The sequence below is a fragment of the Pollachius pollachius genome (assembly GCF_949987615.1).
Source record: "Pollachius pollachius genome assembly, chromosome: 2".
Taxonomy (NCBI): Eukaryota; Metazoa; Chordata; class Actinopteri; order Gadiformes; family Gadidae; genus Pollachius; species Pollachius pollachius.
Genome location: NC_136935.1, coordinates 14185729 through 14210778, shown reverse-complemented (window position 1 = coordinate 14210778; position 25050 = coordinate 14185729). Strand labels below are relative to the sequence as shown.

General features: G+C 46.5%; 1 protein-coding gene across 1 annotated transcript in view; it reads right to left on the bottom strand.

The window, feature by feature from the left end:
- cfap46 (cilia and flagella associated protein 46) overlaps positions 1 to 25050 on the bottom strand; it is a gene marked incomplete at both ends in the record, with an annotated part of 86050 nt that overhangs the window by 41238 nt on the left and 19762 nt on the right. The window contains 22 exons of the mRNA XM_079729090.1: positions 435 to 566; positions 866 to 1038; positions 1379 to 1495; positions 2602 to 2751; positions 5464 to 5526; positions 5799 to 5991; positions 6565 to 6777; positions 7070 to 7176; positions 8142 to 8230; positions 8985 to 9097; positions 13339 to 13459; positions 14801 to 14918; positions 15542 to 15767; positions 17721 to 17920; positions 18078 to 18176; positions 18574 to 18673; positions 20848 to 20939; positions 21624 to 21792; positions 22793 to 22857; positions 23290 to 23421; positions 24631 to 24752; positions 24871 to 24922. Coding sequence (XP_079585216.1) covers positions 435 to 566; positions 866 to 1038; positions 1379 to 1495; positions 2602 to 2751; positions 5464 to 5526; positions 5799 to 5991; positions 6565 to 6777; positions 7070 to 7176; positions 8142 to 8230; positions 8985 to 9097; positions 13339 to 13459; positions 14801 to 14918; positions 15542 to 15767; positions 17721 to 17920; positions 18078 to 18176; positions 18574 to 18673; positions 20848 to 20939; positions 21624 to 21792; positions 22793 to 22857; positions 23290 to 23421; positions 24631 to 24752; positions 24871 to 24922 — 2846 coding nt within the window. The remainder of the gene's footprint in view (positions 1 to 434; positions 567 to 865; positions 1039 to 1378; positions 1496 to 2601; positions 2752 to 5463; positions 5527 to 5798; positions 5992 to 6564; positions 6778 to 7069; positions 7177 to 8141; positions 8231 to 8984; positions 9098 to 13338; positions 13460 to 14800; positions 14919 to 15541; positions 15768 to 17720; positions 17921 to 18077; positions 18177 to 18573; positions 18674 to 20847; positions 20940 to 21623; positions 21793 to 22792; positions 22858 to 23289; positions 23422 to 24630; positions 24753 to 24870; positions 24923 to 25050) is intronic.

Below are 25050 nucleotides of genomic sequence, written 5' to 3'. Positions count from 1 at the left end.
GTTTGTCCTTGTGCTTATGTGTTTGGATTTATGTTTAGTACTTACTCTGTACTATCTTTTTATTATCTGTCATTATTGTAAGGACCCCCTCAAAAATGAGATGGTACATCTCAAGGGGCTATGCTTGAAATAAAGAAATAAGAAATAAAGAAATAAAAAGAGGGAGGAAAGTACAAATTGTTTGACTCCCAGCATGAGGGTACTGTGTTCCATTCCCCCTCGTATGTGAGACGCTTCTCATAAAAGTGTCTGCTAAATTATTGAATAGCAAAGGGCATGAAAGAGGTAAGAGATAGCTGAGGTAACAGAGAGGAAGATTGAGTTTTCCTATAACAATTTCCTGAACTGTGGCGCTTTTTCTTCCAAACATGATGATGATGATGATGATGATGATGATGATGATGATGCTGATGATGATGATTCAGGGGGAGTACCTGACACTGGACAGCAGGACCTGCAGGGCCTCTTTGTATTTGTGGAGGTCTCCGCTGGACTGGTGTGCCAGGCTCAGGCCCCTCAGACAGGCCACGCTGCTCAGCATCTCATTCACTGCATTGGGCCCATAACTGTAAAGAGTAGAATCAGACAGCAGATCGACTCAATCAATCAATTAGTATACAAAAAAATCAAAATCAAAATCACATGAGGGGTAGGATCTACTGAAGCTAAGCCTACGTAGCTTTGCATTAACTGTAATACTTAAGGGTCGCCACTAGATGTCAGCAGTTTCTTACATAGCTTAAAAAAGTCAAGGTACGACATAAATAATTTGGGCTCCGCCAAAGATGGCAAACAAAGATGGCGAGAGTGCACATACACCGACACGGACATACACAAGCACGCATACACACAGACACACACTCACAGGGAACCACTGCCGCCCCTCGACGCGGCGCCCTCCAGCAGCATTGCAGCCTGGGTGCAGTGGAGCACCAGGTCGTGGTCGTCGCCGTGGTGACAGAGCGACGCCAGCTGGCTCCACACCTGCAGCTCCGCTGCCGCGTCGCTCCACGCACAGTCGGACGCGGCGCGCACGAGCTAGGAGCAAGACGTTGGTCGGGGGGGGGAGTAAATAAAGATACGACAGGGGAGAGGGGGACAGAAGATGATGAACAACAGAAGGGATGGAGTGAGGCGCTGTGCAGATGGTGAGAGATGAGGCTATGGAGGGAATTGGAGAGCACTGAAGGCAAACCATACTTTTAAGTGAAAGTAAGAAGAAATGTTTGTCGCAAGAAACTTCATCTGCGGCGCGGTGAGCCTTCCATCATTGCACTGGTAAACTTGGTTAGTCTGTTTTTATCTTTTGTTATGTCCGTACGCAGGTGGAGCAGGGAGGAGTTGTGGGTTTAGGGGGGTGTCTGGCGGAGGTACTCACTGACGAGAGGCCAGGCACCGCGGGCTCCACCTGCACACCGTCTCTGTGGCAACACAGGTGCATCTCCACGGCAACCAGCACGCGTGTCATGGCCGCAGCGGACTCGTCTCCCTTACACTGTCGGTGGACACAGTTGGAGGATCGTAAATACAAACACACACCGACACCGACACACACACAAACTTATGTAATCATGGGATGGCAAATAGCCTGTGGTGCTAAAATCACCTGCGTTAAATATTTCATCGTCCCTTCACTGCAGGGTGCGGCGTTATTGGAGGCAGAAAGCTGTTGTTGTAATGATTTACTATCTAGTTAATCATGCATATAGCTCTTGTAATGTTTAATCAGCACAAAGCATGTATGTTTGTGCGCTCCAGTTACAGCTTAGATTCTCTCCTCGATAATAAATGACTTTCCATTATGAAGGAAATGAGATGATGAATGATTTAGTGATCCTAATGAGATATAAGTCATAGCCATATTAACTGAGGCCTTGTTAAGGCAGGGGGCCGGTGAGCATTTGCGTGTGTGTATGCATAACAATTGTTATTATTTCCTAAAGTGGACAGGAAATAAGTAATCTAAAGGCTTAAAGGATTGTGCTCTTATCGAAAGGCAGAGCCCGGGGTTTTGCCTTACATATGTTCTCATTATTATGACAACTCTCTCTACTGGAGAATAACCTGCAGCAGGAGAATGTCTATTTAAAAAATGTCATGGCCTGATGAGTGTGCAGGCCACGCCCCAAGTGACTGCACCGTTAGCCTGACAACACGTTACAGCCCATTAAAAGCCCATGTCGCCGCGACACTGAGTCACAGAGGTTTCCCCGTGACCGGGCAGTATTTTCTGCTCCCTCCGGCGGGCGATTAAAGGGATTCCAGCAGGGCTTTCCCCCGTATTATATTATTTTGTGACAGAAGAACTCATTTGTGTAGAAGGATATATGTTCACAATATCGTGGAATACAGATTCATAGTTATGTATGGACATGTGACAAATTGAATATGGAAATCAGTAATGTGTTAGTGAGTTAATGTGTTGCAGATTGAATCTCATGCACAGATTACCCTGTACATGAATAGCTGATGATTGTGTACAATAACCATTCCCCCTCTAGAACTCGGTACATCCTATTCATTGTCACTTAGGGGGGTGTCCTAGAGCAAAATAAACCATCGGCCAACGACAAGTAAAGATGGGCGGTGGGCGGTGGGTACCTCTACCTCAATGTCCTTCGTCTGGCTGACGGGCTGCTGCAAGAGCCTCTTGATCTGAACCCAGGTGGCCAGCACCTGTTTCCTGGTCGCCATGGATACGGTCCCTCCAGGGACGGCCACGCTTGACAGACGCAGGGCGAATTCACACACCTGAAAAGACACGATGGAATGGAAGACAAGATTCCCTTACTTATGGCCCATTTCCACCGGAGGGTGTGGGTCGGTTCAGTCTGCAGAGGTGCGGCAAGGGTCACGTTTCCACAGCCAAAAGTGGGTGTGATCCGGACCGAGCCCTATTTAGCCGTACTCGTCCCACAGTACTCCTCTGTTGGGGTACTGAGACGCCTGAAAGGGTGCCGGCAAGTTGGAGCTACACACACCGTCAGTTGATTGGTCGACAGAATCACACTTGCGTGCAAAGGGGATAATAACAAACAAACACATTACCTGCAAGGTATTTCTCGACAACGGCGAAAGCTTTGTTTATTGAAGAAAATGTCGCACAAAAGTTTGCCGTCCTTCTTGGACGTCCTACATAGTTGCTCTTTGTTCGTTGTGCGCATTCTTCTGTTTTTTTCTTTCCTTGATTTATTAGCAGGCTACACTGTGTGGGGCTGCTATGAGACCACGATAACGTAGATGCCGTGGCTATTGCCATACGGCTTAAACCCCGCCCTACCATAAGGGTACTGTCTGCGGTGGGAATGGGAGCCATAACTGAGCTGGGCTATACCGCTGATAAGGGCGGCAACTCTAAAGGCATAGTTATGGTTTTACGTTAACGCAGCGCAAGGGCGTTTACGGACCCATTACGTCCTTGCGGACTCTTCTTGTGTCCACCGCATTGGCCTGACGTGCGCCTCCAAAAAATTGAAACCTTACGTCGAGGCAACGCAGCAGCAAGGGCTATGATTGGTCCGCTAAACCTTAAGCCGGAAGGTCCTATGTTCAATCCCCCATGTCCGCAGCCTACCTGTGTGCATCTTTCAGATGCCTAACACCAACCCGTTACCCGTATAACCCGTGTGTTCTTGAGGTCACTTATCTAAAGTCGCTTTGGATAAAAGTGTCTTTTGAAAAAAAACGTGAATGTGAGCCCAGCATGTTGTGTTCTCTTGCGTCTCCTCATGTTAGCCTGCAGACCACCCACCCGCCAGTCACCTCAGCACAACCACGACAACATGACAACATCCTCAGCATGCTATGTAAGACTCAGCGGGCTGCCATGGTAGAGGCTTACAGCTCGAGCCAGACCAAACACCGCTGGTGCCACTTCTCATGGGCGTAGTAGAGTCCGATCCTTGAGCCGCACATTCGTCCGCGGATGGAGCAAGGGAAACCAGATGCCAGGAAGGTACCAGCCGCCAGCTGGTGTCTCTGGATGCACCTCTCGGAACGACGGTCTTGGTTGGTTTGGTGTATTTCAGAAACTGCAGTGGCCAAAGTTACCTGCCAGGCTGATCTGTTGAGTTTCAAGATGTGTGAGGGGGATGTTCGCTCGCTTTAGGAGGTCCCTGGTGTAGTCCTTAAAGCGCCACTTTTGCCCTCCAGCGGAGCGCTTTGCGACCATTAGTTGGCTGTAGAGGACTTGGCGGGGCAGGCGGTGTTCAGGCATGCGTATGGTGTGCCCTATCCAGCGCAGATGTTTTTTGGCCACAGCTGCTTCCATACAGATTGAGCCGGTGTTGCTGAGGATGTCTGTACGGGGGATTCGATCTTCCCAGGACAGACCGAGGATCTTCTGTAGGCAGCGGATATGGAAGGCCTCTAGGTTGCTGATTTGCTGGCGGTATGGGGTCCATGACTCTGCCCCATAAAGCAGAGTGGCGAGACCTAGCGCGTTGTAAACAGCAACCTTGGTACTGACCTTCAGGTTACGGTTTTCAAAAACCCTGCTGCGTAGGTGTCCAAATGATGATGAGGCTTTATTGACCCGGGTGTGTATTTCTGTGTCAAGGGAGCAGCATGAAGACAAAGTGGAGCCAAGGTAAGTGAAGTGATCCACTGTTTTAAGTGGAATACCGTGTATGTGGAAACTCGGGGGGGTGGGGGCGGGGGTGCTGTCCTGCGGTGGGACCTGTCAGGAGTTCAAGCCAGGTCCAGCAGTGTGCGAAAGTTCCACGAAGCAATGCTTAGCTTATTTTTATCTTTTATTTTTTGACCACGAGGGGGGATGCTCCGACGGTTGCGGCTTAACGTCCAGAGCATGGGGAGCAGACAATTTTTGGACCACCTTTTCTAGGTCCTTCCCCATCTCAGGGGTGAGCAGTGTGGGGCTGCTCAGTCGCAATGAAAGCTGCTGATAAGACGCGCTGCTCAATCTCACAATGTTAACGACCATCACTCTATTGCCGCCAGTGTGCATGGTTTAGCTAGACACTCCCAGCCACATCCTTGGCCTGTACCCACCCCCATTCCACAACGCCACAGGACTTCTTTTTTTTTTGCAAGAAGCTTGCGCATAGGGGAGGATTTAGGTGAAGGTGTGGGTGCGCAGACCTCACTCCCACCATCTTCACTCCTACCAGATGGACCTCCAGTGGCATGAGGGAACCCATGACGACCTTCTTCTGGCAGGAGTTTCAGGGGGCTGCCGGTGGTCCGGTCAGTTGGACTCCGCCTTAGCCTGTCCCCAGGTGCAGGTTTGTTTTTCGGGTTAGCTCCCTTAGCCACTGTAACCTCCCGAGTTAACCCACGTGGCTATGGGATTGCCTTCTTCCGCCTTCCCAGCCGTTGTGGTGGTTCTCACACCGACCATTTTCCGCCTGCTCCGCGGTTGGGGTCTTCACTATTTACTCAAGCTGGGGCTATTTACCCATAACTGGGACAGCGGTTGACGGGCAACAGCGCATTTCCACTCACCATTGGGCCTGCATGCCACGTCTCTGGGGCCCACTGCTGCTCCGAGATCCTGTACAACTTAGCCTGGGACCACAAGGGACCAGTTACCATGTGTGCCACGGGGAGGCGTGTACGAGATCTTGGCAGTGGAGAGGCTATGTACCGACTGAGGAGACTTACACACTCGGCTCCTCTTTTCGCTCCTGATAACAAAGGGCTATCCGGTGGCAGTAGCTGAAAGCAGAGAGTAGCAAGCAGCATGCACTAACTACAAGCACTACTACTCCAACACTACTGCACAGACGCATCACACGCCCAGATGCATCGCACACACACACACACACACACACCCACACCTCCAGAGCCTTGTTCAGGTCCTTCAGGGCGGCCGGCTCCATCGCCAGGGTTCCCCCAACATGGGTGGTGGAGCCTGCCTTGTCCGGGGTCCTCCCCACTCCCTTCTTGGTCCTTACTCCGTCTCGGCCAAGCAGAGGTTGCAGCAGCCCGCGGGCCACGCAGTCACACAGCAGCACCAACAGCGCCTGATCCCTGTGCAACACAACACAGCAGATGTAACCCACTATCTGGTGGTGGAACTCGTAGTGAAAGTTAAAGTGAAACTCTGGCCCAGGGACCGAGAGTTTGAGCTGTTGTTATTGTTGTTGTCGCTGCGTTTTTGGGGAAAACACCGGAGCCCAAGGATCATTTAATCTTTTTTTGTGGTGAATACTCCACTCCACAAGTGCTTGCCAAATCATTTTAAAAGTACGTTTGTTTCTGGCCATTCTAAAGTTGCTGTTGGTTTGGACTAGGAAACACACCACGGTATTAAAGTCAAATGTTGTTAAAAACATGAATATAAATCCTTTAATTTCTTTAATGATCCATGTATCTACTGGGGACTTAATGACCCAGTATCCTGAGTTTAAAAGCATGGTTCGTATTGCAGTAAACTGACGAAAGGGAATTTTTCTTCAGAACTTCTTATATATAAACTTAAATAAAAGTGAGTTATATATTATATTAATTAGATGCAAATCATTAATTCATTACAATTATAAATATTGCAATGTATTGCAAGACTTCGTCACATGCTCTTTCCCAACTCTCTCCAGAACCTACCCACAGTGTCCAGTTCGTCTAAGCGTGTCTACTAGCGTTTGGAAGGTGGGCAGGAGGGTGCGATACTCGCAGGCCGCCAGCAGGGGCCGGCTGTAGTTCCACAGGTAAACGGCCGCATTGTCCACCATCCACCACTCGCCAAGCTCCGCCCCCAGCTCCCCCCCCCGCAGGAAGCCAGCGGTGGCATAGGCCGACAGAGACTGGATCCAGTCCCTGTAGAGCAAAAGAGATAGAGACAAAGAAAGAGGGAGCGAGATCGAGAGAGAGAGAATTTAATGGAAACATCCAGTTTAAATGATTTAACTTTATACTTAGAAAGATGCTCGGAAACACTTTAAGGGGTTACATAACACTTTTTAACAGCTGGGGGGCAGAAAATTTGCAATTGGAAGGCGATTGGAACCCAGCAACCCATACGCTCAGTTCGCATTGCCTCCAACATCGTTGCATTGTTTAGTGCGTGCGTGCGTGCGTGCGTGCGTGTGTGTATGTGTGTTTGTGGTACCTGTAGACCACCCAGTGGTCCTCAGAGGCGGGGCCTCCTCTGTCCTGGGGCAGGACAGCGGGACTGTTAAGCTCCACCCCTTCCGATTGCAGCTTCTGGACGGTGGCCTATGAGGGAAAGGGAAATCTCTCCATCACATAAAGAAGGCTTTTAACCTTCAGAGGAAGTTATAAAAACAAAGGGGTATTAGTAGTTTAAATTAGTTTAGCTATGGCACATCAAAGGTTGTTGAGGAAACGTTGGCAACGGCTTTTGCTTTTTCATTGACTTCCGAGATTCTGAAATAACATTTTAGCATTATTTTTTTCCACAATTTCGTTCATCCCTTTTGATTTCCTTGACTTGTGATCAAACTGAAGGGAAGCCGACTGTCACAGAACAAAGGAAGTAACACACTGGAGACAGAGGCGCCTCCACGGCTCCTGCAAGGTCACGCGGTGAGGATCTGTTGTCACCGCTTTTCTTCAAAGTGCTATCGAGCTAATCTCCTTCGGTCTGGGGGGGGGGGGGGGGGTTAATAAAAGCTTGATGGGAGGTGGATTACACAGCACAGCAAACAAGCCCAGGACTCCACCCAATCAGCTTCCTCCCCCATGGCCGCTTGTTAAGAAAATCCTATGAAGCTCATCTTCTGATGCTGACGGCGGAGAGCTTTGTAATTGTTTTAACTCCTATCTCAATAAGACAAGTCTACCTGGATCAAAAATTAGTATACGTTGAAAAAATTCTCACATACAATCTCCATTAACTTTTAACAAGCTTTCTTTGAAACAGTTCAAGAAGGTTTTGCATAAAAGTAAACAACTTATAGATGAAACCATGACATAAACAGGGTCCCAGAATCCCAGAAAAATATGAGAATATATCTGAGAATATCTGAGAGTCTCAAGCACAGTATGTTTCTCTGTTCATTGCTGATTCAACGTCCATATTCAGTTAATAGCTTGTGATTAGCTTCGCCTAGGATGAGTCCACAGACCAATTAAAATAAAGTATGTTTTCCACTCTGTTGTTTGTATTTCGAGTATGTGTGTGTGTATGGGGTGAAGGCCTAAAGATGAAGAGCACACACCTCAGCATTGATGAAGCAGATTTCGGCCAGGAGAAGAAGCACGTCCCTGGAGGAGGCGTTGACCTGGAGAGAACCTTGCTCTGGACCCTCTGGAACAGAGAACATCACCCATTTTAAAGCGATGACAGAAGTCAACGTCCCTTTCATTTTCCACAGGGTTCCAATTTATCTTATATCGATGACAAATTACGCATAATTAGAAAACAACTCATTTAAAATGTAAATGCCATCGCTATCATGTGGCTCTGCACAGAGGGAAATGTGACACCCCTAAAGCCAATTGGTGAAGCAATATACCTGCACAGGACATTACAGCAAATCAAACCGATTTAGACAATGAACCATGAATTTGAGGTTAATTGTGTTACCTGACAGCTAGAAGGGAAACTGTCAGAATACACTACATCATTCCCTTTGAGGGAGTGGGAGTGATGCACGGAAGGTAATTCTACTCAACTCATTTAAAAACCTTTCGTGGCGTTCACTGGTAGCAGTTATAGCAGTTATATCTGTCATAATCCTTCTATTCAATCTGAACACTTTGTATATATGAGGAGAAACTAGGCGATTAAAAAATAATGATAATAATAAAATAATATGAATAAATGCAGTTTATTAACACTTTCTCGAGGCAACATTCTATAACACATGTAATAAGCATTCGGCCAAGCACACAAACCATTATCTCCACATTAAAACAGTTAATATCCAAAGTTAGGATTATCATTTTGAGTGTGGTCTGTTTCTTGACAGGAAAGAAAATGGTCTTTTGCCATGCTGGCCCTACCGGACAGCTAATTAGAAAGCCCTCAGGATCCCTTTCCCATGACTTCCAAGACCTACTCTCAGTCCATCTGCCATCGTCGTAGAGCAGACAGAAGCGGCAAGCAGCTCTGCATACGTCCCACACCTCATGTCCCCTGGCAGCCTTCACCAGCACTGCCCACACATGCACCCTGGAAACACAGAGTAGGAATTATGAACCACAGTGACAATAATAGTCAAAGTAGCGCTACTTTTGCTAAAAATACTAATTAAGATGATAATAATAGGATGCAAAGTTAGGCCTGTCGCGATAAGCAATAAATCAATTAATTGATCAATCATTTTAAATCATTGCTTTATTGGCCTAATCTGAGAAGAAATCTATGCCATAAACAGAAATATTATAGGCCTTTATTACACGGGTCTTCTCAATGCCTTGGAACGCTCCGTTCACTTGCATGGGTAGTAGTCTGGTAACTTGTCAACCCCTGCGTCTTCGGATGCTAAGCAACGTCAACGTCTTTGGCGGATTATTTCTCTGCTGATCAACACTACGAATGCTGCTAACGAATGAATTGTAAAAAGACACACCATGTGAATTAATTTTTTCGTTTTGGCAAGTGGCCGTGTAATAAGCAGGATAATGTATAGAACGTTGCCGGTCAAAATTTGTTATCGTGACAGGCCTATGCAAGGTACAATATGCAAGATTTGCGATTTCAATCCATCCAGACACTCTGTTTTTCACCTCTCCCTACTCTCTTCAATACCTGTCGAGCCTCAAAAAAAAAGGCACGCTTTGAGAGATTTAAAGGTCCCATGGCATGAAAATCTCACTTTATGAGGTTTTCTAACATTAATATGATTTCCCCTAGCCTGCCTATCGTCCCCCCCTGGCTAAAACTTGCGTTCGTTGTAAAACGAGCACTAGGTGTTCTGCTCGCCTTTGAAAAAATGGAAGCTCAGGCGCGCTGATTTGGAATGTGGCCTATATGTCGTCATAAGGGGCCAAGTACCTCCCCTTTCTCTGCCTTGCCAACCAGAGAATTTGGCCCGCCAATGAGACAATGAGCTATGACCGTGCGAGCGCCACATGCTTGTGTGTGACTACACACACTGTAACGCAAGTGTTGTACACTTCTTTGTTATTTGGATAACTGTTCTGCTATTGGTGTTATGGCGCATAACACGTCGGTTCTTTGGCGTCTCTGGTATTTCAACGAGACTGTAGTTGGGGTTATCTCAGCAATGGTTGAGAAGGAATTGGGGGAAAGGAACTTTGGCTTTGACTCCCTGAAGTACATGAACTGCGACATGGAGGAGAAAGGGATTGTTGCCAGCGGGCGATATTATGAATCACAAACGATTGCGCGCGGTTCAGTCTACTTCAGATTGATGTGGAAGTGGTAGAACCAGAGACATCGGAGAACCCAACGCAGTCGTTTGTGATTCATAATATCGTCTGGAGGCGCACACAGCTTTTGGCCGTGATAATATACATTATATGATATAGATATATATGTATTATATGATATTATTTAGATATAGAGCTCTAGGACTCCCGCTGGAGCACCCAGAGTGTTCTAGAATATTTACAGAACACGATACAACTACTGTAAACAGCGCATGGTACCGTGGCCGCAAGCTGCTCAGGGCCAAACCCCCACCCTCCTCCTTGATCTGCCTCTCTCCTCCTCATTTGCATTAAAAATACAGACACCGAAACGGCGCATTTTGGGAAAGCTCAATGTGCGACTGGCTAGTATTGGCTGTAATTCTGCACCACGGCTGAATTTCGGGAACTTCTTCAAATACTGTGTTAGGGGCCCACTAATATCTTACTACTATAATAGCAGGCCTGTCGCACCAGTTACTCAAGTTACTCAAGTGCGCATGTGCCGAGCGCGAATGCATATGAACATACACGGAAACGCACACACATGCGCACATACTACACACAAGCACATGCACACACCGCACGTCAACACAAAGGCAGCGAAACATACACGTAAGCGCACACACACACACGCACGCACGCACGCACGCACGCACAGGTAAAGACGTTTAACGGTTCCGCCATCAGCACACGCGCAGGTAAGAACACACACGCACGCGCACACACCGAAGCGATCCTCGCCCAGGTAAGACATTCGTTTTTTAAACATGTCGACAAACTCTGCCAGGTAACACGTTTGTCTATAGACTAGAAATCGCGATAAAATAAGGGAAGAGACAATTTCTCACCTCGACAAGCAACGGCGGGTCGTTCATTTTGTCATATAAAAACTGTTAAATTCAAACATCGGACCGACCGGCATATCAACACAGAAGTCACGTGATTCTTAAAGAGACAGCGTCCGTATAACACGGAACGAAAACATGTCAATAACACAATATGGTGAATTATGTCTAAAGAGTCCACCACAAGACTACACTTTGTTGCTCAAATGTAATATTACTGTCCTCCTTTAGCCTCCCAAAATGTCTTTACACTTTGTTGCTCAAACTTAAAATTACTCCCCTCCTTGAGCTTCCCCAAATGTCTTGCGATCCCCCCCCCCCACGTGGACTGTTTTAGTTGTTTCATTTTTCTTATGTTTTGTGTGTATGCTATGTGTGACTGTAGGCTACTGCTGCCTGTCTTGGCCAGGATACTGGAAGAGATGTTTAATCACAATGATGATGATTATTATTTTTCAACTAACCAATAGAAGTTGCTTTGCATTTTAAAAAGTCAATGCACTTTTCAGCCTTGAATAACAGTAAAAGCTATTTAATAATTGATTTGCATGCATAGTATACTACACTTTCCATTGAACAATTAACCCTGTTACCATAAATTGACCAATTTTATAATGTGATCAAATGCTCACACACTAGCTGCTGTCAGACACACGTGTAAGTCCTGATATTCTCCTGATGGGCCGTATGTGTGAACAGCATATCCTGACATTTTTACCCTGAAAAATACTACCCCTGAGGTAGTATTTTCTCTGTAGGAAATGTAAATTACCTTATATGTGAATGAAGAGTAGAAAGTCTGTATTTCTCACACCACTTCAGTGGGCGTGTTGATGACAGTTCTGCATGTCATTGAGTTGCCCCCTAAATGATAATCAGCCTGTTGCCTTTTGTTCGCTGAATGGTTAAAAAATATTAAAATGTTGGCACTGCTTTTAAGAGTCATTTGTGGTGAACAAATGTTATACATTGTACAATTATAGGCAAAATGTTATTATATTGTGCGCTCAGAAATTTGTTACATTATCGACTGGGGTTTCCATATTATTGCTATAGGTTTAATTAAAACTAGAGGTTGAGTGTGCGCAACGCACGCGCAAAAACTTTAGTCTATATTAAAGCATCCATAAAGTAGCATGCAATGGGACCTTTTACATGAGATGTCTCTCAATGCTGCAGAGTCATAGACTTCACCTTGGTCCCTGTAGCCTTAAAGTTATGTCTACATAACAGGAAGTGTTTGAGTGTTTTGTTGTTGTTGCATATCGTACCTTTAGGATTAATAATGAAAATAACAAAATGCACGCTGAGATTGTGGCTTTCCTTAGCGGTGAAAGCTGTGTAGTAAAGCATACAGTTGAAGACACACTGAAAATGTTATTTTGTTTGGGTGGACATAAATAATAAATGGTACCGTTTGGAAGGCCTTTCAGCAGTAAAAGCGATGTTTTCCCTCCCTATCATGAATGCGGCCTATCCCTCAACTCTCTCTTTTATTTATGTATCCTGGAGTAAATCAGTTTCGGATGGACCGGGTGAGCTCCGGCGTGGAGTACAGACGAATAAGAGTGAAAGAGACGGAAGAAGAAGCACTGGTGCCTCTACAAACACTGATTGGTGCCTCACTTGTGACATCGGCGTATAAGCAGCTCATAATACACACGGCTGGGTGATCCTTCGTGGACCAGGGAGAAGCTGAGAGGGAGGATTGAGAGACCTTGAGGGGAAACTAAAAGGCGTAGATAGAACACAGCAGCGTCTAAGGCTCATAGACAGGACCTGAAGCACTTAGCTGATCAGTAAAATCGATTTATTATTCAGATTTCAGATAAGAGCATCTAAAGACTGATGGCCGACGAGCTTGGAGCACGGGGCGTTTCACACCACTTTCGCTGCATATTTTTTCCAACCAATCATGCAACTTGGCCAACAGTAGTGAATGTTAAAGAAGCCCTATGAAGTTTTAAAATCAACACCGTGCAGACTGGCCCTTTCAAAATAAACTTCTCCTTCTGAAAGCTTCCTCCACTTGTGCAAAGTAGTTTTACTTTTTTGAATATCTCTGTAATGAAACAAGGCGTACCTCTGCCCCATTCAGTTTATGGTTTCCGGCCCAGACTCTGTGCCATCTCAGAACCGCCAGAAGTTATGCTAGAACAAAGTAGTAGACAACTGGACCCCCCATGCGCACCTCTCTGTGGCGTTGTTGTCATCTGCCAGTCTCTCCAGATGTCCCTTAACCCCCTGGACCGACCAAGAGTGATGCTGGGCTTTGGCAGACAGCTGAAGTGCAGGAACAGTCCCATCACTGCCTAAACAAATGACAAGATCAACCACAGATAATAATATTCACACAATATGAATTAGGGCATTTAGCAGACGCTTTCATCCAAAGCGACTTACATTGGTTAATACACACATTGACACACCGACGGCAGAGTCAACAATGCAAGGCGACAGCCAGCTCGTCAGGAGCAGTTAGTTTTAAGTGTCTTGCTCAGGGACACATCAACACTCAGCTAGGAGGAGCTGGGGATCGAACTAGCAACCTTTCGGTTACGAGACAACTACTCTACCTCCTGAGCTAAGCCGACCCAAGCTAAGCCGTATATTGTGGGGATGGACAATATACTCCATCCCCATAAATAACCCACATTAACTTTCAAGATTAAAAGCGGTCAGTTTAGTAATGTTCCCAAACCAATTGAGAGTACGCCTCTATAATGTATGCAACATGGTAGGAATGTCCACTCATGTGCACAGGAACCCTGGGAAGGGGTATCCATTTGGGTCAGGGATGCTTATGCAACCACCCCTATTATGCCAACCAGAGGCATTGAACATAAAAAAAAGGTATTTTCCAGTGACACAAAAATTTGTTCCAACCCTTTTAATGCATGAATGCAAAGCCACCTAATCTGGTTATATAAACAATGGCGGCACAGGATATAACGTACATATGCCATGTTCCTTATTGCTGAACAGCTGCCAATCGCTGCTCCAGAGGGAGCAGGACATGTCCTCTCTGAGATCATGAGATGATGAGAAGGGCTCTTCACCAATCACCATGGTCCTTTTGAGAGCAGAGAAAGGAATACATTTCCCCCTCGGAAACATTCACTCCCCGTTGACAAAGGTACATGGGCAAAGCCGGGCATGCATGTGTTTTGCCCCTGCCGCGAAGGAACCTAAATGGATTTTTTGCCCCGGTCCCTGGTGAGTTATGGCATTGTCCTCATGAACCCCTCGTCCTGCATAAGCAGGCGAATGCGTCGGCGGGCCGCTAGCGCTGAACGCTCATTTAATCCGGAGCAGCAGAGAGCACTGGAGGGGCTCACGCACATCAAAGACAGGAGCCACTACCAAAAAAGCCAACTACCCCCCCCCCCCCCGCGTCGCCAGAAGGCTGCCCTGTCCTCTACCGTTGGTGTTGTTATTAAAATATACACCCTGGCCTCCACCCCAGCCTACCCAACCCCACCCAAGTGTCGTATGTTAACCATAAAAGATATCTGAGACCCACGTCCCTTCCATTTCAATCCAGACTTCCCCGTGACCCGGCCGGGGACATCAAGGTCTATTTGTTAAGAACAAAACGACGTGTTCGGGAGGTGTTTGGTCAGAAAGAATAGGAAGTAGAGTGGAAGTCGTACTCTCAGGCGTGCAGTCCGCATCCAGCACTATCTGGAAAGCATCAGGGGCCAGGAGGAGACCAGCTTGGACCAGTGTGGAACGAATATCAGTGCTGTCCTTTGGGGACTTGTCCTTTGCCTGCAAAAAGAGATGGAAAAGAGCAAGAGAGAGAGATATTATTCAATTCTTCTAGTACAGCCTGAACCACCCGGTGGTTCAGGCTGTACCACCCGGTGGTTCAGACGGTGCAACCTTTGACCCCTGCTTCCCCAACAACCCATCCCAGAGACAAGCAGCCACGGTTTGTTAATGAGAACATACGTTTGAGCCGTATGTTCTTGTTCTTGTTACATGAAGACATAATACACTGATTATGGAGGGTTTGTCTGGATATCTCCATGGAACTAATGTATTAAGCACGGCCTAAAGGCAATGCCATGTCCATGAAACGTGTCATGGGCACATTTCCAGTAGATTGGCTGCTGACACGGAACATCATAGGAAACATTAACACGGTGAAAAGAAAAAACACCATAACTTCCAAAAAGTGCTCCAACTAGACAGAATAAAGAGGTTAGTCAGTCAGTTCTGTTCAGTCAGGTTCTGATTGGTTTTCCGAACACGGGTTAGTTATTCTCCAGCTGGTTTGGCTCGGGGTAGAACCATGGATCCACCATCAAGGTACCACACACGGGAAAAGTACCAAACCAAGAAACTCATCTTGGTTAATCATTGGAAAGAATAAAACTGGACAAAGGAACCTGTTGGAGCAGCATGGCGGCCCTGTCCTCCGGCCTGCTGGGGGCGCTGTACAGGGTGGCTCTGAGGCGCAGCCGGTGGACCGTGGTCAACAGGCGCTCCCTGCGCGGCCCGTCGGCCAGCAGCACGGCTCTCTCCAGGTGCCCCAGGGAGGCCTCCAGACAGCCCTCCTCCTCCTCCAGGAAGGCTAGCTCCTGGTGGACCTCACAGCGGGTCTCCAGCAGCATGCTGGGGCAGGGAGGCAGGTTATATGTTAAATCGGGTTACAAGGCGGTGCCCACGCAGGGATATCCACCCCCCACCCAAGGAGGTTTTGGTCTGGTCTGGTTTTGGTCTGGTCTTGGTCTCTAGTCTGAAAAACGCTCAGTTATGATGTAAGAATTATGATGACGTTGAGTAGAAGCCTGAGTTATATGACCAACACTCATCACCGTTACAGATAACTGTTCCCAGGCTATCATAGTGAGCAATAGGTAGTTTACCAAATTGTAAATCAATGCAATTGAATTGTATTCCATGTTGTAAGTAGCTGGGATTCAACAGGTAAAATGTAGAAAACATTGCATTTGTATTTTGGTCAAACCAACTTTACCCAAGTGGCAAAATAACTGGAGATTTCACAGTTTGAGATACATGTAGCAAACTCTGTAGTGAACAGAGCGTTTACACTATTTTTCCTTAATGGAAGACTTTAATTCACTGTCTTTCCTTTTTTGTTTTAATATATTTGATGGGCTCTTTTTTTAAGGACAGGAAAATGAAGAAAGACAGGAAAGTGGGTTGAAGAATTGAGGGAATGTTGCCAATTTCCTTTTCTCACATTAGCACATTAGCCTCTCGGTTGAGGCTAATGTGTTCAAGTCAATGAGAATTCAGGTAATCGCTACAGGAGCTTGTTAGAAGAAGTGAGTGGAGGCTTGAGACCACCCTCACGCACATCAACAGTGGAAAAACTTAAATCAGGCCAATCGCTGGAAGATGGATAATAAATACAGTGAGGAATTATTTAATCAAAAAAGCTGTAATGAGTTTTAGAAGCAACCATTTAGAACAACTCTAGGGATCTTTGTTGTGATGATCTTAATTTCTGTTAAATGATGGACTATCGAGTCAGAGATTACCATCTGGCTGCAGATTGCCTGCTGTTGCTGTGATGATCAAGACTGCTTGTGATCTACATTTTTCAATGGCAATTTTAAGACAAATTCTGACAAAAGCCTCCTCTGTGGGCAACATGGTAACATGGGCCCCCCAACACCACACATACAAACACACACACACACACACACACACACACACACACACACACACACACACACACACACACACACACACACACACACACAAAGCTTTTGATGGGACGGCAACAAAAAACAATGAACCCTCAAATCGGGGGGTCCACTTTGGAAATGCCATTGTGAGAAAGAAGAGAAGATGAAGACGTGTCATTTGTAAGGGACAGCATTCAACACAACCGAAAAAATACTTTCAGTTCTGTACTGATATCAGTCAGGCAGGTTTGTGAGATCCTAATAGGGTCTACACAGGAGTGCCAGTGGTGCCAGAGTGCCAAACCCTAATCATGCACAGCTGGTCTAATTACACACGCAGAGCCTCTTGGGCCAGCTGATAACAATCTCCTCATTAGCAAAGCAGTTAAAATGACAAGCGTGGAGACACCGCCAGAGAGCTGCTATTTGCTGTCACGGTGACGCAGTGATCGCATGTACCCGCTACCTCATATGTTAGTGGCAAGTCATCTGTTTCCCCATTAACCTTTCTGACCTAAAATTATTTATACTGTTGTGCATTAAAAGTGACGTATTATAACACCAGGTGTAACTGTGATTAGTCGTTACGAGACATTTTGAAAATCAGCCTCTTCTTATATCACAAGTGGGCAGGTAAACCTATATGTGTGCTGGGTAGATCAGTCTACCAGCCTACCCAGTGAAGTGCAGCAAACGTTGCTCATCTATCCGTCATACATCTAGGTGGAAACGCCCTCTCGTGAAATCAGAAGAGGCCTATTTTCAAAACGGTATTAGAGGCTAATCACAATCACACCTGGTGGTATAAAATGTCACCTTTAATTTCCCCATACTTTCTCTTTCTAAACAAACCTCCTGCTCCTGCTTTTTCACACCACAAACTCAAAACCCTGCGGGGCATTTGGGGCACCTGTGGATGTCCTCCAGGGCCTGGGCCACCCTCTGCAGCTCCGCCCGGACGCGTTTCCTGAGGTTGCGCTGCAGCAGGGGCAGGCAGACGCTCCACTGGGTGGCACACACCGCCTGCACCGCTCTGGGGTCTGCCTCGCCCGCCGCCGCCGCCACGCACCTCAGCAACCGATCCAGCTTCCCTATCTCCTTTAGTCGCGCCTGTAAGGACAAAGACGGGGCAGAACCAGATAAGCTATCCCGCAGTAAACCGTGACAGGAAGCTGAATGTAGATTGGGGTGGGGTGTGGTTAGAGATAGGGACTGTGTAACATAATGGGGGTCATGGATGAGATTCTGGTGGTGTGTGATAAAGCACCTCGATGCCGGCTTTGGAATAGACGCTCATCTTCTCTTGCTTCCTCAGAACGTTGAGTTCACACTGGAAGCACTCCAGCATGACGTGTTGGCTGGCCGTCTAGCGTTGAGAAGCACAGACATGATCTCAGCCCTGGGTCATGGTACATGCATCAAGGTAATACTCGTATCAGCGTTACACACGGGCGCTGATGATGCATTACCAAAAGAGTTTAGAATGATTTTCAGGTAAGTCATGGATGCTTTTTATCTTAAGTATAGCTGTGAAATTCTATAGGAGCTCATCACTGCGGGCAAATCATAGACGAATCCCTTAATTAATTCAGCTAATGCATCATCTTCAACGAATATGCACCCGGCGGTTTCCCAGCATGTGCCCCACTGAGCACAAGCTCTTCAGATCGCATGCATGTAATTCTTTATCACGCAGGGCCATGCCAATTGGCGTGCGGAGAAGTGCGGTGCTGGTGTGCATATTTTATTCCTGGATATCTCACTGTTTCTTTGGCTGATCTCAGCTCCTTTAAGCAGCCGGCGACCACCTCCTGTTGCTTCCACTGCAGGCCCAGCAGAGCCAGCTCCAGCAGCAACACAACTCTGCAGAGCACAGATTCAAACTGTCTGAGATTCCGGCAGAGTATTTATAGTATTCACCGTCACGATACGATAGGATAATGCTTTATTGTCCGACATGTCTGACATGTTTCTTACATCCAAGCATTGTCACTGACAATATTAATTAAAACATAAAAACACAGATGCATACTTTAAATCATTACAAACACAGAAGACATTATTTCACCTACTGATCCTGGATTACGCTTCAGTATAAACCTATTACATTATTTACCCCTGTATCTCTAGTTTGTTGGCAACAACGTTATTAAAATGCATGACGTGTAAACTTAAATAAAAATTAGGCCCACAGCAATTATTCTTGCACGGGTCATGCAACATAGACTATGGGATCCTCAAGTCTCTCAGAGCCTGCAGTGCAGACAGAAATACTTGTTTAAAAGGGTTTTCGTGTGAGTCATATGTTTACTATGGATGAAATCGTTGCCCTAGGGGCAATGATCAGAAATTATTCATGGTATTATTCTCTGGAATATAATTCTGAAGCTGGCATTAGCCTGGAGACCATCCTTATCACATGACATCACATCCTGCATCGCTGATTGGCTGAAGCAGTTTGTCTGTCAAGGCAACTACTCCGGCCCACATCCACCAGGATGGTCTCCATTCTATTGGGTATGTGCTCTGGCACAGAATATGCATAAAATCTTTGTGGGGGTTTATTTATTGAGAAGTTTGAGAAGCAACATAGAATGGTGCCTTTGCTTTTTATGGATCAGGGATTGCTGGGCAGCAAGGGGCGGGGGGGGCACCCACCTCTCAGCAGGGGGGATGGGTGCAGAGGTCTGGCTTCTGTTAGTTGGAGTCTCCCCCGGCATCACAGCATGGGGTCCTACTGCGTGTTCAGCCAGCAGACTGAAAACCTCTTTGAGTTCCACAACATCCTCCTGGCTGAGAAGACACGACTCTCTCTCTCCTCCCTCCACCCTGCTGATGACGATGAAGAAGTGAAAAGTGTGTCTGTGTTTGTGTGTGTGTGTGTGTGTGTGTGTGTGTGTGTGTGTGTGTGTGTGTGTGTGTGTGTGTGTGTGTGTGTAAAAATGAAAGCGAGTTAGAGAAGATCCATCAGGAACCGTGCATAGATCCACTCTCCATTCCTCCCTCCACCCATCCATCCTAACAACCCTATTGCCCGCCCTTGCTCTGTGCACACGCACACACAGCAAACATTGGACGGACCCGGGTTGGTACAACTTATAAAGATAAGGACAACACAGCTGGGGGCTCGGGGTGAATCACCCTGCCTTTGCTGCTGCGGCCTATAGCAGAGCTACTGCGCCATAATTAGCTGTGACACATCGGGTACATGATCGCATTGTGGGTCATCCGACCATCTGCCGAGACTGCAAGCTAATGCCCCCGACCAGCTAACCCGCCCGGGACGGAATGACTTCCTGACCCCCCAGCTTGTTGCTGGGCCAGGCGCCAGTAGGTCGTTGACCCAGTGATCTGGGTCTAGCTAGTGGGTTTCAGAATGGTGTCCCCCAAAGTCCAGTGAGGACACAATAATATAAGCTTTAGGATCAAGAGAAGCAGGGAGTGATGAGCCTTACACACGAGCAGTGTGGTAATGTGTATAACTGTGTGTTGGTACTACTACTCTCTGTAATAGAGGACCTACCATGACTCAGGGTGGAGAGTCTGAGATTAAGCCGGATCAAACAGGTTCAGTATAGGCATGAAAGTACAAATGCACTTGGTAAAAATAAACTGTGATGGCATTGGAGAAAGTGCTCCAATGCCATCACAGTAATCACATCACAATAATCGCTATCAATCATCAGCAATGACCGCGTTGCGTTTGGAATGAAAGCCAACTTTATTTGTCTAACTTTTCAAAACTGTATTTTAAAACCCTCAAAACAGTTGAAGCACTTGCTGAAAGAGCAAACATTAACGAAAGCTGATCAAGCTCTTCTCCCCCCCATCCGAAGACTGCTTTGGGAAACAAGATATTGATTGAAGTACGGCTTGTTTTGGAATGCTGGGTGGAAGAGGTCTACGTAAGAGGTTCTCACAATCCTTCAAACATTTTAAAGCATCTTTCATCTTTTTGTAAGCAATAGAAATGCATCTAAAATGAGTTTAAATAGATATTGTTTTCTTTTTTAAACGTCACATTAAAAATAACTTACTTTTTAAGCTTGAGTATTTTCTGAAGAACTGCCCCACTGGGAGCGTGTGTGGTCATATCTGGGCTACTGTCCCCCAGCAGCTGGTACCGAACCTATGGAGAGCAGAAAAGCATTAGCACACCGCCAATGTCACTCACTACAGTCACATGGTTCAAGGCTTTATGTTACCATGAGGGTGAGGACTTTTGGATACAGATGAGGGGCGTGTGACGCGACAAATTCTGATGTAACGGTGGAATATCTGCAAGCATCCTCCCTCCTCCCAGCATCCACAAGGCACTCCACCAGATGTCTGTGGACAGAGACCTAGCGGCATGAGGTCATATGTAAATGTCAATGCTTGAAGAAGAATTACATTATGGGTGGTTGGAGGGAGAGGACAGGGTAGGGTGAAAGAGCATTGAGGCGACTGGGTTGGGATGGGTGCTGTGTTGGTTTTTGAGGCATTGTATTTCGTTGGTGTGGAGGGGGACAGTTTCGATTGCAGTCATCCCCTTAAATCTTTTGGCTTAAGGTGGAGACGGGGATGACAGCGCGATAGAGATAGAGTCTGATGTGTGTGTGTGTGTGTATCTGTGTTGGTGTGTGCATGTGCACGTGTGTGTGTCTGCATGTGTTTGTGTGCGCACGTTTGCATGCATTTGTGTTTGTAGTGTACTCGTGTGTGTGTGTGCCTGTGCAAACGCGTGTGTGTGTGTGTGTGTGTGTGTGTGTGTGTGTGTGTGTGTGTGTGTGTGTGTGTGTGTGTGTGTGTGTGTGTGTGTGTGTGTGTGTGCTTGCATCATGAGCTCGGCCCTCCAGCTGTGGTCGGGCTCCGCTGCCTCTTCCAACGCTGAGACCAACAGCGCCAGCGAGGGCGCTAGGCGGCCCCGCAGACCCGGCCGCAGCAGCGGACGCATGGCCTGGAGGAAGCGCAGCGAAGTGTTGAACACCAGGAAGTGGTATCTGGTCACAAAAAAAATCTGTCAGAGGATTAATTAAAGACAATGAGGGGCCACCAGGGGGCCCCAACAGCGAGAGCAGAAAGAGGACGAAAAGAGACATGAATAATTCACACGGCATGTTCGTATATCTTCCGTCTCGCACAACGTCTAGATTAAGGCCCTCTGTCGAGTGGGGAGGGAATTCACGCCAAAATATGGATCCATGGAAACCTATGACTTGCTAATGAGTGTGCGTTTAATGAGAACATATTAATAGTGCATCACAGGGGAATAGGATGCATTTCTGTACGAGAAAAAGTGTTTAGGAATCGGAGGGGGGGGGGTGGTATTACAGCGCAGTGCTGCTTTTATTAACCAGAGACCGTGTACTTGTCTGAGCTTGGCGCTACTCGATGGGCTAAGTCTTTGGTGTTTACTGGGACCATTGATTTGTGCTCCTTGATGGAGCGCTTATGAGATCATAAGCGACACAGGGAGAGCCAAGTCTCCAGACGCGTCTTCTTAAGAGCGTAAGCCGCCGAAGAGAAAGAGACAGCCTTTCTGATCCTTTGTTTATCATCTACATGCCATACCCTTTTCCCCCCAATGAGACTCCTTTGTGCAGTCTAACACTCAGGGGGCATAATCAGTGTGGGGGGAACAACGCGAGGGAATTGCGAGGGGTGCTTGGGGTGGACTAGGTGAGTGGGCCGATCCAATATGAATTACGCCTCCAGTGTCGTTGCCATACACCACATTTTTAGAAGAAGATCATGAGTATTTTTGGGATACAACCCGGCATAAGCTCCTACTGAGTGCCATGATGCAGCGCCTCCTAAGCCTTAATATTTCCCTTTTATATTGGCTGGTTACAGGCTGGCATTGGTACTATTGTGCCTACTGCCAGACAATATCAATGAGGATATACATAATCATAAATGATTCCCATTCCACGCCACTTTAAGAAAAGCAAACTGAAAGCGGGTGGGATCACGGGGGCAAACTTAAGACTGATTTCATACCTCGGATTGTTCTTCGAAATCTCAATGGCCTTCTGAAAATACAGCAGCGCACTTTCAAAGTCGTCCTGAAAGTAAAGGAATGTTAAAGGAGACAGTGGGGAAGATGATGAAGGCCAACATGGAAATCAATCCAGGCTACTATTTCATGAGTGATCAAGTGTATTATGCCTACAGCTAATGATGGTGGACGAGGGTGCCGTTACCCAGTCATTATTGGCAAATGTCAAATAGCTAGTGGTTGTCTATGAAGCTGGGTGAGTCTATCTATAACAGGTGTGAAATAGATATATCTCTACAGCCGTTTTTTTGGTGTATTTGTTTGTTGTGACGGACTGAGTACACACTCTTTCGCTCAAGCGCACACACACACACACACACACACACACACACTCACACACACAAACACACACGCACACACACACACACACACACACGCACACACACACACACACACTTGAAAGTGTTGTGAGCTCTTGAGATCAATTTGCTGTCTTTACCGCATTCCCGCTGGTTGCTGAAGACCTCAGCTGGCCCTTGCAGAGGTAGGCTCGACACAGGAACTGATTAGTCGCCGGGTTCCCTTCAAAGTACGACTTTAGACACGCCACACTTATCTCCAAGCAACCCAACTGAAAAGCCATAGCACATGTGACAAAATCTAAATTTCAACTCTCCACCTTCAACTCTTTGTAGTCCTAGTTTGCCATGAGGCAAAACACATTATACAAATGTTTGGGAAAGACATGGTGTGTGTCTGTTTTCATCTTTCTTTGTGTACCTTGTTATTTGCCGTGGTTTCTTCTCTCTATGCTTTTAATCAACAAGGAAACAACTCTTTCAATGTGTCTCAAAACTATATCATGTCGAAGAAATTGTGTCAGTAAATGATAATAGTGATCATAATTATATTGCTAAAAGCTGATGTTAGTACGATTTGAGAGTCGTAAAGAGAGAGGGGGCAGAAAAGAGCAAAAGTCAATATGTTTCTCAATAATTTAGAAGTGTTGCATTCACACACCTGTGATTGACAAGCAAGAGGGATACTCCAAACCCAAAAGATTCCCTAATTGGCCCGAATTGTGGCAAGAGCGGTCTAAAATCTAAATAGTCTCATACAGAGGCCGTACAGTCAGTGTCCACCTAGATCTGTGCTGCAAAGATGAGCAAGGTTTACTTCAGTCCACTGGGTAGGCTGGTAGACTGATCTATCCAGCATAGATCTAGGTGGACACGCCCACTAGTGATGTCATATAGGGCAGATTTTCGAAACTGCAAAACTTGCACAAAACTTGCACAGCGACAGATTATGATTTGTCGCGTGACAAAACTTGGGCGACAACGCGAACGGGCGACAAATGTGTCTTTTGGTGTGAACGCGGCTAATCACATTCACACCTGGTGGTATAATATGTCCCCTTTAAAATATCACACCAGACCACAGCATTCCTCAAATCCCTTCACTGGCAGCTTTTCACTACCTCATCTATGATATAACTGTGTCGCTGGGATCAATTGATTAAATATCTAGTAGTCTAATTGTGATTCTCCACGTTATTCAGTGAATGTGTTACTCGTTATATGTAGGCTATGATAGCAATAGTAACACATTCACTGAATCACATCACTCATTAAAGGGATAACAACCTACCAAATCGAGGTTGTTATGCCTTGAATGCCATCACTCTCTTTCTCTAATCATTGGTATACAGTTCACGTTCATGGTCTAGCAATGAAGTTCAGTTCACCAAGTTAACTTTGTTCGGCTGATTCAACGCCGTGATAAAACCCAAGGTGATGATACGGTTTACACGGTTATCTCCGTGAGTCCGCCGGCTCACCTGTAGAGCCTCCTCTGCACACAGCACGAGCAGCTCCGCGGCGCAGCAGGGCCGGCGCGCGCTTCCTCCATCTGGGAGCGCGTCCGTGATCAGCTGGTATGCTAGCCGCACCGCCTCAACATCTACCAACACATAACACTGCCGTCTACGTCTGGTCATGCTTTCAAAAACAGCTTTTAAACCAGTATCGACGTGTTTTAAACTACACTACATGTTCATCAAAACGTGAAATTGACATACCTTTGTGTTCCCTCGCCCTGTTCAGATACTTTCTAATATCCAGATCCATGTCCTGTGCCGTGGAAAGTTTGATAATAGTTCGTTCTTGCTGTTTAAAGGTGTTTCTACCTGTATTTGAACGACTCTTATTCAGGTAGGGTTATTAAGCTACTTTTCTTGACATAGCGAACTTTTGACTAC